The following is a 13,299-nucleotide window of genomic DNA, read 5'->3' as shown; positions in this document are numbered from 1 at the left end:
TTTTGTTTTTAGTTTTTATCTGCATTATTCTTGGGCTTGTACGCATGCTTGACTTAATGCATTGTACTTTCTGTTAACGTCTTTAAAAAAACGCTTCTAGTTTTTCAGGAAAATATTATTTAATATAATATAGAATTTAATACAGAATAGAATAAATTTAACCTTGAAAATAATAACGATGCCATTTTCTCCCTTAGAATTAACATCTCTGATTTTTAGGATGTTGAACTGCAAGCAGAATCCATATAGAGAAAACTAAGTAATTTGCGAGTGAGTTCACATAGTACTTTAGTTACGAAAGGGTTTGAGAATCACTCTTTAATTAACGATTAATCTAAAGTACGAGTTAACAAACTTCTTAGCCTTATGCATCTTTTGGAAAACCTACCCCTGCATTGTTGTGTGTATGCACATGCAGACAAGATTTGGCTGCATTGATATTTCAATGGCATTTAACAATAGAGCGTTTGGATCCAAAATATATGCTGTTTGTTTTGAAACGGTTCTGTGGCATAAATTATGACACTGAATATGCTTCATGTTCCATTTTTTGTGATCCTGCCAGGTAAGGCCCAGTGGAAAAAAACTGTTCTTGCACATGTGCATTTCCACAGTGACACCCTACATGAGGCGGTGCAATTATCTCTTATAGGCTTTCCCAGTAGGTAGTCCAGCAAAATCTGACACTGCTTTTACTCGAGAAATTTGCTTTGACTTGATTAATATATGCAGCTATATTATTTACTATTTATTTATTATTTGCTTTATGGTCTATATTTCCTCCAGTTTTTTGCTAGTAGTTCTGCTGGGTGCTCTCAGCAAAAAACTAGCCAGTAACTAGCCAGAGCCCTTTTCTATTTCTTCCAAAAAAAATCACTGGTAAACTGGTAAAGCGTATTGTTTGTGTATTTGTAAACAACACTATGAACTAGTGTGTTAAAAATCAGGGTAAGAGGCTTCCAGTTCACAGCGCTTTTTTTAATTTTTTAATTATGAATTAAAATTATGCCCCAATATATTTAAAGTTGCTTTTGTGTGGTTATTTGGACATTTATTTCTACAGTTATTTCTACAAGGTGCACCCAGCAACTAGTTACCTATGCTTTTTAAATCAATACCAAAACTATCCCTTTTCTCTTTATAGGTACACCTTCCACTGATTTCTCTTACCCCTGTGGACCCGGAGAACAGCAGGGTGTACGCCCATCAGGCAAGGAACTCATCACAATTACATATATACACTTTAATGGTTTTAAACAATTACATAATTATACCTTAATACCAATCACAACATTTATTCATATATAAAGTATCTCACAAAAGTGAGTACACCCCTCATATTTTTGTAAATATATAAAATTTCATGGGACAGCACTGAAGATATGACACATTGATACAGTGTAATATAGTCAGTGTACAGTTTGTATAACAGTGTAAATTTACTGTGCCCTCAAAATAACCCAATATACAGCCATTCATGTCTAAACCGCTGGCAAAAAAATGTGAGTGAAAATGGTCAAATTGTGCCCAAAGTGTCAATATTTTCTGCGACCACCATTATTTTCCTGCACTGCCTTAATCCCCTCTTGGGCATTGAGTTCACTAGAGCTTCATAGGTTCCTAATTAAATATTCTTCTGCTTCTCCACCTTCTTTGTAATGATGGCCCACAGATGCTCAGTAGGGTTTAGGTCTGGATACATGCATGGCCAGTCCATCATCTTTATCCATAGATTCCTCTGCAAGGTAGCTGTTATTTTGAGAGTGTGTTTAGGGTTGTTATTATGTTGAAAAACTGCTATGCAGCCCAGGTCCTGGAACGAGGGGATCATGCTCTGCTTCATAATGTTACAGTACATGCTGGAATTCAGCTTATCAGTGCCAGAAGCACTCACACAGTCCCAGACCATGATACTGGTTTCAGGGTAATAGCAATCCTCTTATTGTCTGGGCCATCTTTGTCAAGAGCAGCAATTCTTTTTAGAAGAGTTCTTTGATATGAGGTGGCACACACCTGAGACCTTGTAACATTAATTAGTCATATGAGTCACACCAGGGAGTGAAAATAGCTAATTAGACACAGTTTGGCTGTTTTCAGTAAGGGGTGTACTTACTTTTGTTGTCAGTGTTTTATACATTAATGACTGTGTGTTGAGTTTTTTTGAGGGCAGAGTAAATTTACACTGTTATACTGTAGCTGTACACTGTCTACTTTACACTGTATCAAAGTGTCATATCTTCAGTGTTGTCCCATGACAATTTATAATCAAATATTTACGAAATTGTGTGTTGAAAGCAAAATATCTTCATGTGTTCTTTATTTATCTTTTTTTTATATAGAATCAGAATATCGTAAGAATTACAGGTAAGATTGGTCTTTTAATAAAATCTGTAAGACTTTATACAATTGTGCATAACTAAATTTAGTCTTAGCAGTCTTTCAAAAGCAGTCTTGCATGTTTTGATTAACTTTATTATATGTGCCAAGGATGGATAATTAAATTTTATTTTGAATGAACAGTATTTTATTAGCAGTATTATTAGAAGTGATAAAATGAATAATATGTTTATCAGTAAAGCTGTGGGTTGTAATGGTTTTGGTTTGACTTATTTAGATCAATTGATAGCAAAGGATGAACAGAAAACAAAATAAGAGAATGCTAAATTACTATTTATCTTTAATGCCGGTTCATTAGAAAGGTACACAACACCTACTTCTGTTTTACAGTGTAGCTCTAATCTGTCAGGTGTAAGTAAAGTATAGCCGTAATTCTGCTGAATTAGTTTTGATCTATAGTAGGCCAGGTGAGATGGGCTTGGGCTGACTGACAATAGTATCATAAAAGCCTGAGAGTTTCCTTATTTTGCCATGATGTTGAACACTTCAAATGGCCAAAAACTTGGTGTCCATGCAGTTTCTCATATTCATGTTGTATTTTGTTGTCTTGGTCTTATATGACCACAAATGTTGACTGCCTCTATATATCGCTGTCCAATGAAAACCAGTATCTCCATTTTTGACACTCAAGCTGTCTCTTACATTTTGTCTAAATTTCATGATTAAAGGACCAATCGAAATTCTTCAAAATGAGCTAAAATCAACTCTTTTTTACCTTGATTTCCACTTACATTAACCGATTTTTCTCTTTTGATTTGGAACTATACCTAGGGATGAAAACATGATTTGTGTGAATTTTTTTGCTGTTCTTCGGAAGGAATTCATTGTGGATGACAACACTTTACATCTCTACATCAATAAAAGAATGTATGAGATGATATTGGTCAGGTAAGTCTATATCTGGTTTGCTTCAATGTTTTCTTTTATCTGCAGTAGTAAACAAAACTTTGAGTGTGAACACATGCCCAATTACTGCATTCTGAAATATGGGGAAAACGCTCAGTACAGTACAGTGGAAATTTACATAATTTGACAAAGATACATTTCGTTATATAGTATAGAATTTTAATGGGCCAGTTCAAACATTTAATTTAATTAAAAAGTCCAAAAATGCACTGTAAACTCAAAGGCGCTGTAGGTTTAAAAACCTGCTGTGAGTTCAGTAACACAATACATAACTCAATACCAACTCAAAGTAATGTTTGCTAACTTTGATTACCATGGTTGAAGGCATTTGATATAGGAATCAGATGATGGCTGTAGTGCATTAAACAGTCCAAATCTAAACATTAGGGTAGCATGTGTGTAGAAATAGGTGCGGCTCTTTTAGAAAAGAAAATGTTTCCTGTTCATATCTACAGCATGGGCTTTCACACACATGCAAAATAAATATGAATGTTCTAAGGATAGGTACTGCGAATGAAGGCATTGTCTACGGACACTTGTATGCCTGTACCACCATGTTAATTACAGTTAGCAAATATAACATACTTTCCTGCTGTTTGCTAGCTTAAGAATGCAGAATTCAAACTGCCACATTCCTTTGAGCATGTCAGATACTCATAAAATGTCTGATGCAAAAGACCTGCTATTATTTTTTAAAATTTGGATCAATTCAAAGTTTTTTTTTTACAGTGTGGTTTAATTGAGAGCATAAATATGAGACTGTATAAAACCTACATTGTTTAAATAAGTACTAAGTAAATGTACTTTTGTGGAAAGCAACCAATTTACAAAATGTATATATTATTATTTTTATTACAGTGTCTCACAATAGTGAGTAAATCACTCACATTTGTGCATATATTTTATTATATCGTTTGATGGGACAACACTGAAGGTATGACACTTTGATACAGTGTAAGGCGGTCAGTGTACAGCATGTATAACAATATCAGCTCTGTCTGCATGGCTCTTCTTCTGAAACCATGTCATGTCATGTACAATAAACTCAGATGTGCCCAGCATGTGTGGCAGTATCCCGGTGAGGAGTACCAAGAAAACTGTGCCTTGCTTGCAGTTAAGCATGGTGGTGGTAGTATCATGGTCTGGGGCTGTATGAGTGCTTCTGTTGAGCTGAATTCCAAAATGTACTGCGACATTATGAAGCAGAGCATGACCTCCTACCTTCTGAAACTGGACTGCCGTAAATTTACACTGTTATGCTGTAGCTGTACACTGACTACTTTACACTGTATCAAAGTGTCAGACCTTCAGTGTTGTCCCATCAAAAGATATAATACAAAATGTACAAAAATGTGAGGAGTGTGCCCTCTTTTGTGAGATACTGTAACACTAATAACAATAATACATATACAACATGTAAAACAATAAAACAGAATTGTATATTATATCAAAACTAATTTTCTGTACACTACTGTAAACGATTTATTATTTACAGTTTAAAATATTTAATAGTACTTTTGTCATTAGTTTTGACATATTGAATGTTACACTCGGAAATGGTACATTTTTACAGAACAATAAAATTATCCAAGTGTTTCTAGACTGGTATATTATCTGAAATTTGTTTTACATTTCAAAGTTAACACTTTGTTTTCACTGCAATATTTTAATATAAATGATTAAAAAAATTATCAAATTCCATGTTCAAGACTCATTTAATTTAAACAATTTCAAATTGAGATTTCAAAACACCTTCAAAACACCTTCCTGAAGTTCCGTTGTTTAGGTGATAACAGCATCAATAATTGTTTATGGTCTTAAGACTCAAAATATAAATGTCTGTCAAAGAAATATTTAATTAGCTGTGTTTTTTGAAGCAAGTAAATTTTCCATCTTAAAAGCAAAACAAAAACTCACTCAAAAAAAACGGTTCTTGGTAACACGCACTAAATAATTTACCTTTCAAAAAACAATTATTTACAGCCTAAATATTTTTGTGCAGTGCAATGCACAATGCAAATGTGAAAAATACAGTTGTAAAGGTTGTGTTTTCATTATTGTTTACCATATTAAACATTAATTATTTAAATAACATTTCCTGACCTAGGTCCCTTGACACTTGAAAATTATTTAAAGCAAAAAAACGATGTTTTATGGAGTCATTTCATCAGTGCAGAGAAAGCAGTCCCAAGTGTGTTTTGTTATTCAGATGGAAATTTGATGTGCTTTAAACGACATACCTAATTAAGTAATATTTGACATACCTAAAATATGGCCTAATGTCAAAAGTATGTGTAAATATACACGCTGTTGTTTACAGTAATCTACAGAAAAATGCAGTTGTTTTATTTATTTTTCTATGTACTTTTCTAGGCCTGATGGAGATAACCTGATGTTTACACTTCAGCTCCCAATGAGAAGAGAAACTGCCAACAGTCTCACCTACATTTACAGGGTGAAGGTTAAGGGCAAGTACTACTATGAATACCTTACAGCAGGAAAGGATCAATTACCACACAGGACACTGTACAGACACCCCTCAGCTTCAGACAAAGGTTGGTATGTTCTGAAGTTTAGGTGACCTCATTTTTAATATGCAGAGCTAGGACTGAAATAAATGCTTCGTTAAAGGAAGAATGTAAAAAAATATATTACAGATAAAGTTAATGTCTATTTAAATGTAGCTACAAAAATAATATCATGTGGCAGGACAGAGAAAATGACCTGCTAACATTAGTGAGCAAAGTTTGTCAGAATTGATTGTGTAATGATTGTGTAAGTTCATTCTTTTCCATAATGAAATGATAAAAATTAAACTTTCATATATTTTAGATTCATTGCACACCAACTAAAATATTTTAGGTCTTTTATTGTTTTAATACTGATGATTTTGGCATTCAGCTCATGAAAAACCCAAATTCATATATCTCAAAATTAGCATATCATGAAAAGATTCACTAAATGAGCTATTAACCTAATCATCTGAATCAACGAATTAACTCTAAACACCTGCAAAAGATTCCTGAGGCTTTTAAAAACTCCTAGCCTGGTTCATTACTCAAAACCGCAATCATGGGTAAGACTGCTGACCTGACTGCTGTCCAGAAGGCCAGCATTGACAACCTCAAGCAACAGGGTAAGACACAGAAAGAAATTTCTGACGAATAGGCTGTTCCCAGAGTGCTGTATCAAGGCACCTCAGTGGGAAGTCTGTGAGAAGGAAAAAGTGTGGCAGAAAACGCTGCACAACAAGAAGAGGTGAGCGGACCCTGAGGAAGATTGTGGAGAAGGGCCGATTCCAGACCTTGGGGGACCTGCGGAAGCAGTGGACTGAGTCTGGAGTAGAAACATCCAGAGCCACCGTACACAGGCGTGTGCAGGAAATGGGCTACAGGTGCCGCATTCACCACTCAAATGCCAAAATGCCTGAAGTCCAGTGTCAAGTACCCACAGTCAGTGATGGTCTGGGTGCCATGTCAGCTGCTGGTGTTGGTCCACTGTGTTTTATAGAGGGCAGGGTCAATGCAGCTAGCTATCAGGAGATTTTGGAGCACTTCATGCTTCCATCTGCTGAAAAGCTTTATGGAGATAAAGATTTCATTTTTCAGCAGGACCTGGCACCTGCTCACAGTGCCAAAACCACTGGTAAAAGGTTTACTGACCATGGTATTACTGTACTCAGTTGGTCTGCCAACTCTCCTGACCTGAACCCCATAGAGAATCTGTGGGATATTGTGAAGAGAAAGTTGAGAGACGCGAGACCCAACACTCTGGATGAGCTTAAGGCCGCTATTAAAGCATCCTGGGCCTTCATAACACCTCAGCAGTGCCACAGGCTGATTGCCTCCATGCCACACCGCACTGAAGCAGTCATTTCTGCAAAAGGATTCCTGACCAAGTATTGAGTGCATAACTGAACATAATTATTTGAAGGTTGACTTTTTTGTATTAAAAACACTTTTCATTTATTGGTCGGATGAAATATGCAAATTTTTTTTTAGATATATTTTTTGAGGATATTAAAACAATTAAAAGGCTTCAACTACTTCAGTTGTGTGTAATGAATCTAAAATATATGAAAGTCTAATGTTTACCAGTAAATTACAGAAAATAATGAACTTTAATATGCTAATTACTTGAGAAGGACCTGTATATGATCAATTTTATAGATTTACTCAATTTAAAAATTCACTGATCTGCAAGCGCTAGATTAAATTCTTTTTTAGCTATTTCGGTTCTAATCTTGAGAAAATGTGGTGAGAAAATATGAGTGGAAAACTTTATTGAGTTATTTGTTGTATTTAATATGCTAGTGCAGTGCCTAAAACTACGAAAAACCAAACAGCCCATTAAAAAATAACATAACAAAGGTGACCTAAATTTATACAGCTCAGTGAAACAGCTAAGAATTTAGAATTCAGGCACAGTAACCAATTCACTTTCTGTGGTAAAATGGTGTGGTAAAATGTACAGCTTTATGTTTTCTTAATTTTTACTTTTGGACTCTGAGCAATAAAAACAATTACTTACACCTTATCTTCTTTACAGTCTTCTATCAATTTGATGATGTTTGCCTATCATATTCTATAATAAATTGGTTGAAGCGGTGGGGCATGTCTGCAGAGCTGGAAAAAATCCGCCCTGAATTCATTCAGCTAACTGTAACTCACCTGATGTACTGCGCCAATGAGGACTTACCTGAACTGCAAAATATAGTTGCATCTTTCCTTGAATGTTCACACGCACGAGTGATACACACTAAGTATAGAGATAACTCCTTGGTAAGTAAAAATGATTGTAGTTTATCAAAAATATGTCATTCACATTGCAATGAAGCATTAAACAACCTACATTTACATTTTTATTATGGATCAATTTTTCATACTATTACATTAAATATGTTAAAATGATTAATTAAGGAAATCATGTTCTATTGTAGCCAAATTCCTAAACTCATGTTGATATAGCGACTAAACTAAATGTGAAAAAATGTAAAAAATCACATAGGCTTGTGATTTGGTAACTGGGGACAGACTGAAAACAGTTAACGTTAATATGGTCTTAAATTTGCTTACGCTACAACTAAAGAAATCTGGCCATCATAATCATTATACATTAGATATTAATATGCATTATTTGATTTTATGTTTTCCTTTCAGCAGTTAATCCAGGAGGAACTAAGCAGTCCTCTTAAAAAAGCCATCGAGAGTCTGAGTGATCATGTATCTGTGGAAAGTGTTCTCGCAGCTGCAATTTTTGCCCAACATTTGCCTAAAGCACTTGAGAAACCTTCAATTAAAAAACTTGCTGAGATTATCAAACAAAATTGTAAACAGCGAGGTGCTTTCAGAACCCTGGGTGATCCAGTGAGAAGGTAATATTTTTATGTAATGTTTCATATTTTAGCATGACTAATGTTACCAATAGCATTCCTTTGTAGCTTTATTCTTATATGCAAAAAATAATGAATGAATTTGATGAATAATCAATCGGTTCCAATGGTTTATCTTGTTTTTTAAACTTCTCCAGGTCTCTTTCCAGTGCTGTAGCAAAAATATTCAACCAGGCCTGTCGCCTTCAATCAGCGAAGGAAGCCACATGGATTATGGCACTGTTTTACTCCATATCTCCAGCAGAAGCAGACCAGTCGCTGACATTTGGCCTAAAACAACTTTCCTGGACAAAAGCACAAAGGTATGTGTTTATAAAACTGAATAATTAAAGGGGTCAAAAATAGTTTTCAGTATATTATAAATAATAGGTAACTGTTTAGAATGCTGTTTTTTTACATGAATATTTCAGGAACAGCTTTGACAGTCTAGACCAGGGGTCACTAATAGGTGGACCGCAGTCTGGGTCCGGACCCAAACGTTGTCCAATGCGGACCCAAACCGATAAACTACAGAGAAGGATTTAATATTGACAGTGTTCTGTGCACTGAATTCTAATTAAATACCCCTGCTCTAGACTGTTACTGATTTTGTGACTAGCATATGGGTCACTGACATTTGAGGGCCAATTTTAAAATCATAAAACATAAAAACACTTGCATTTGTTCAAGTGTTAAGAATGTTGTGTACACAAGCATTCATTTAAAACATTTTGATGAAGTGATTTTAGTTTTTTTTTTCGTCCACATAAATTAACTGTGGCCTTGAAAAAATGTAATTTGGTGCAACCATGATTTATCTTAAAATTAAATAATTTCCTTAACATGTTAAACATCTCTTTTACAAGTTCTCAGTAGTGTAACATATTTCTAAATTAAGTGTTTGCAGTTCTTAAGATTTTGGTAAATATTAGTGTCATATTTTCAGTCTATAATGTCAGTTATCTTCTTATATGTGCTTAATGTCTCATTTTTCCTGTAAAACACACAAAACTGATAGTCTTTAAAAATATAAACAGCTTAAACACACTGTATCAACGATTAATATTCCAGCGAGAAAAATTCGATAATAATATTTTAATTAGTTGAATTTACCGCTGTTGTGTAAATTTTTGGGCATTTTGCTTTCTTGGCAACAGAAAACATAGGCGCTCCACTGACTGAATAAAATCTAGACAGAGGTCAACAGTCAGACGTTCATTGCAATCTTGATGTGTAAACCCCCGCTTATTACACACACATTAACTAACAGCAGCGCAAACCCAACTTTTACATCAACAATGAACAGAATACTAAATAAAATAACATTGCTGTTCCAGTAAATGAGCTGCTGGTGCACCTTCACAGCGTGAACCAGCAGGTCAGGTCTCTCTGCTGAAAAGCCAGGTAGCTGCGCTGTTAAAATAGCAATCTGCCAAAGTCAGAGCACACCTGACTCCTAAAGGAAATGCCAAGTGACACGCTAATTGGTTTATTTCACTTTACCACCAAAATGCACCCATAAGTATACCATATAGTATACCTCATTTTACACAATGTAGTCTATGGGCCACACCAAACATGTTTAGAAACAAAATCACTCTCAGATGAGATCTCACAAGCTCTGTTATTGACAGTTTTAGTCCCTTTTACAATTAGCTGTTCCAGGGTTCTGTCACTTATGCAAATAAGCTGTTGCTGGCCACACCCTATGTTAGCTGAGCATTTACCACACTTTAGTGTCAGCTTGTGATAAGTGATGGAGTAACCAGTGGTGTTAAGGGGCTCACTCAGACAGTCCATGGAGTTGCTGAGCTCCCTCATCTGCTGACTTGCCATGGACAGTAGGTACAGATCCCTCCCTTAGACAAAGTCTGCTGACTGATCCTGTTGTGTATTTTACAAGGTTCTCAACCAAAATGACTTAGAGAAGCATTACATAATTGATTTACAATTATTTCTTACAGTTAAAAAAAAGATTTTACATTTCCCCCACTTTTTTGTCCTTCTAAAATAAAAATGTCAATACAAAAGCATTTGTAACTGTAAAAGTGTTCTAAGATTAGTCAAGGCTCTTTTTTAAAGAAGTGCAGTGGTGTCAGTATGGCCATCACTTCATGTCTCAATATGCTGTGATTAATCAGGATTCAAATCATGAATTAAGAAAATTAATGCTGGTAAATTGTTGTATTTTTGAAAAGGAGACAAAAGTAATAGTAATGTTATGTGTGCCTGGCAATCAGACTTTTATTATTATAATCGCTCTGTAGTTTTGGTTCTTTTTAAACTAGAATATTTAATGGTCTGTGTGTGTAAAAGAGAGAGACTTAATTCAAATGTAAGTTAAAATGACTGTATATTTCTGAAATTTTGCTTAGCTGAAGATTTAACAATTTGGTTATTAGAAACATATACAATATGTGCATACAAAGGTATCATATGCTCCTTTTCTTGACATAAAATGTAAAAGCTGGGATGTCCCGCATTTTAAACCGAAGCCTCCATGGCCCCAAAAAAAGGCATCAATGGAAAGTTCAAGATGTTCTTCTGACAGTACAGATTTCCAGGAAATATAATCATGTGGCATCTAGCCACTCCCTCAAGCTGAAAGGAGGTTGACAGTATCGGGTTCCAAATTACTGATCCGTCCTTCTCTATATTACATTTTGATAATGGACTTGTGAACCTGGCATTAGTTTTAAATCCAAAAAAAGAATTTTGTTTGCACCTATTATTCATTTTTGGTCTAAACTATTTAATCTCATTTGTTATTTTCACAAGTAAATACACTGTAAATATGCAGTGTTTGGTGTGGTGCATTGTATAACACCACCGCCTGCCAGTGAGCTACCCTATGGGACACTGGGGTTCAATTCCAGGTCTGGGTGACTATGCTGTGCTACACCAATAAGAGTCCTTGGGCAAGACTCCTAACACTACAATAGTCCTCCTCTGTGATAGGAATAACCTTGTAAGTCCCTCTGGATAAGAGCGTCAGCTAAATGCTATAAATATAAATGTAAATTTGGGGCCTTAAACCTGATCCTGTGTGGCGGCAAGATTTAATTCTGAAAAAACAGCAGAAAAAAAAACAAAACATTAGTTGATCAATTCAAACAGCTGATCACGTGAGCTTCTGCTTGGCTAGAATAAAAACCTGCAGCCCCAAAGCCCTTCACAGATATGGTTAAGATAAGGTGTAAATGGTTTTAAAGTTAGTCACTAACCTAAACATGTTTTGTTATGTTTTTTTTAGTGATCTCAGTGAAATGATCAAGACACACTCTGAGGAGATAAAGAAACACAAGGTGTTTGCTTCTAGTGTTTTAGAAATGTTTTTCATCAAAGGTGGTGACATTAAAATCTTATCCAATCTGAGCATCACTCCCCAACAATTCCTAACACAGCTGTCCCGATGGCTGAATGACCACACATTTCAGGTGAGTATGTCAGTACAAATTTACATAAGCAGTATTTTATTATATTTTTAGTAAAGCCCCATCATTTTTTATTGAAATCACTTCTGTTACTTATTTTGGTTGATGAATGCTTATTCCCACTCTCTACCAAAAATATTCTGTTCTTATCATGTACACAAAAAATTCATTTTGTGTTGGGCTATTATCTTTAGGTGAATAAAATGTTAACCTAAGATGGAAATGAGCTTGAGACTTTAAAGTATTACCTGTGACAGAGCCAAATGGAGGCAACTGCATCAATATTACAGGCTTTAGCTGAATAATCATGAAAACCCAAGGTCTGTACAGTTCTTTCCCTGCCCCAGCACACCTGATCTGCTCATCAGCTAATTCTCAAACCTGTCATGAATTTGTTCAGTTGAGTCCAAACTGTGCCAAAGCATACACATATACAGTGGCATGCAAAAGTTTGGACACCCCTGGACAAATTACTATAAATGATCTCCAAAAGGTATAAAGTTGATAATGAAACAAAGTTTTATGCACTATCATTGTATTACTTTGGTTTGGTAAAATTTTTGAGTGAAAAACAAAAGGAATACCCAGAGATTTGATCACTCAACTTTGACCGAGGTCTCAGACCTTAATTTTTCTGTTAGGGTTATAGCTTGTTCACAATGATTGTTAGAAAATGGCCAGGTGATGCAAATTTAAAAGCTTTGTTAAAGACTCCACTATCTTTGATGGTAAACCACTAACAGGCTCCAAAGGATATTCCGAAGAAAACCTCTCCTACGCTCTCATCGCAAGAGAACATCTAAGCAATACTGATGCACTCTGTAAACAAGTCCTGTGGAGCAATAAGGTTAAAATAGGTTTTGGGGTTGTATTGCAGCTAATGTCATGGGCAAACACAACACCATCAGTAAAAATCAAGCCACTAGGTATTTACCATGCAGGATGCCATTTCTTTTTCTTATTATAAAAATGTAAAAGATGAAAAAATACAGTGGCGTTAAAAAGTATTTGCCCCTTTACAGATATCTTTTGCTTTTGCATGTTTTTCATACATACATATTATCAAACAAACTTTAATATCAGACAAATATAACCTGAGTAAATATAAAAAGATGATTTTTTTTATTAAGGGAAAACCTCTACCACTAGCCTAACCACTATAAATATAAATGAACTGTGATTAATCACACT

The 13,299-nt window shown here is 35.1% G+C and overlaps 1 protein-coding gene across 1 annotated transcript; it reads left to right on the top strand.

The window, feature by feature from the left end:
• The first annotated feature begins 5,680 nt into the window (after positions 1-5,680).
• LOC125806163 (uncharacterized) lies at positions 5,681-12,911 on the top strand. The gene is made up of 6 exons (XM_049486096.1): positions 5,681-5,858; positions 7,852-8,084; positions 8,463-8,677; positions 8,833-8,997; positions 11,928-12,111; positions 12,852-12,911. Exons 1-6 carry the CDS (start codon positions 5,696-5,698, stop codon positions 12,909-12,911), a joined length of 1,020 nt encoding a protein of 339 aa, XP_049342053.1. The 5' UTR covers positions 5,681-5,695.
• The last annotated feature ends 388 nt before the right edge of the window (positions 12,912-13,299 follow it).

Source organism: Astyanax mexicanus, chromosome 12 (assembly GCF_023375975.1).
Source record: "Astyanax mexicanus isolate ESR-SI-001 chromosome 12, AstMex3_surface, whole genome shotgun sequence".
Classification (NCBI taxonomy): domain Eukaryota; kingdom Metazoa; phylum Chordata; class Actinopteri; order Characiformes; family Acestrorhamphidae; genus Astyanax; species Astyanax mexicanus.
Note: the sequence above shows the minus strand (reverse complement) of the source record. Positions and strands in the feature narration are given on the sequence as shown.

Coding starts and splice junctions, on each gene's coding strand:
- LOC125806163 (XM_049486096.1), top strand. CDS start 5,696: ATGTTTACACTTCAGCTCCCAATGAGAAGAGAAACTGCCAACAGTCTC. Junction 8,998..11,927: donor TCCTGGACAAAAGCACAAAG/GTATGTGTTTAT, acceptor TGTTTTTTTTAG/TGATCTCAGTGAAATGATCA. Junction 12,112..12,851: donor TGAATGACCACACATTTCAG/GTGAGTATGTCA, acceptor AACCACTAACAG/GCTCCAAAGGATATTCCGAA.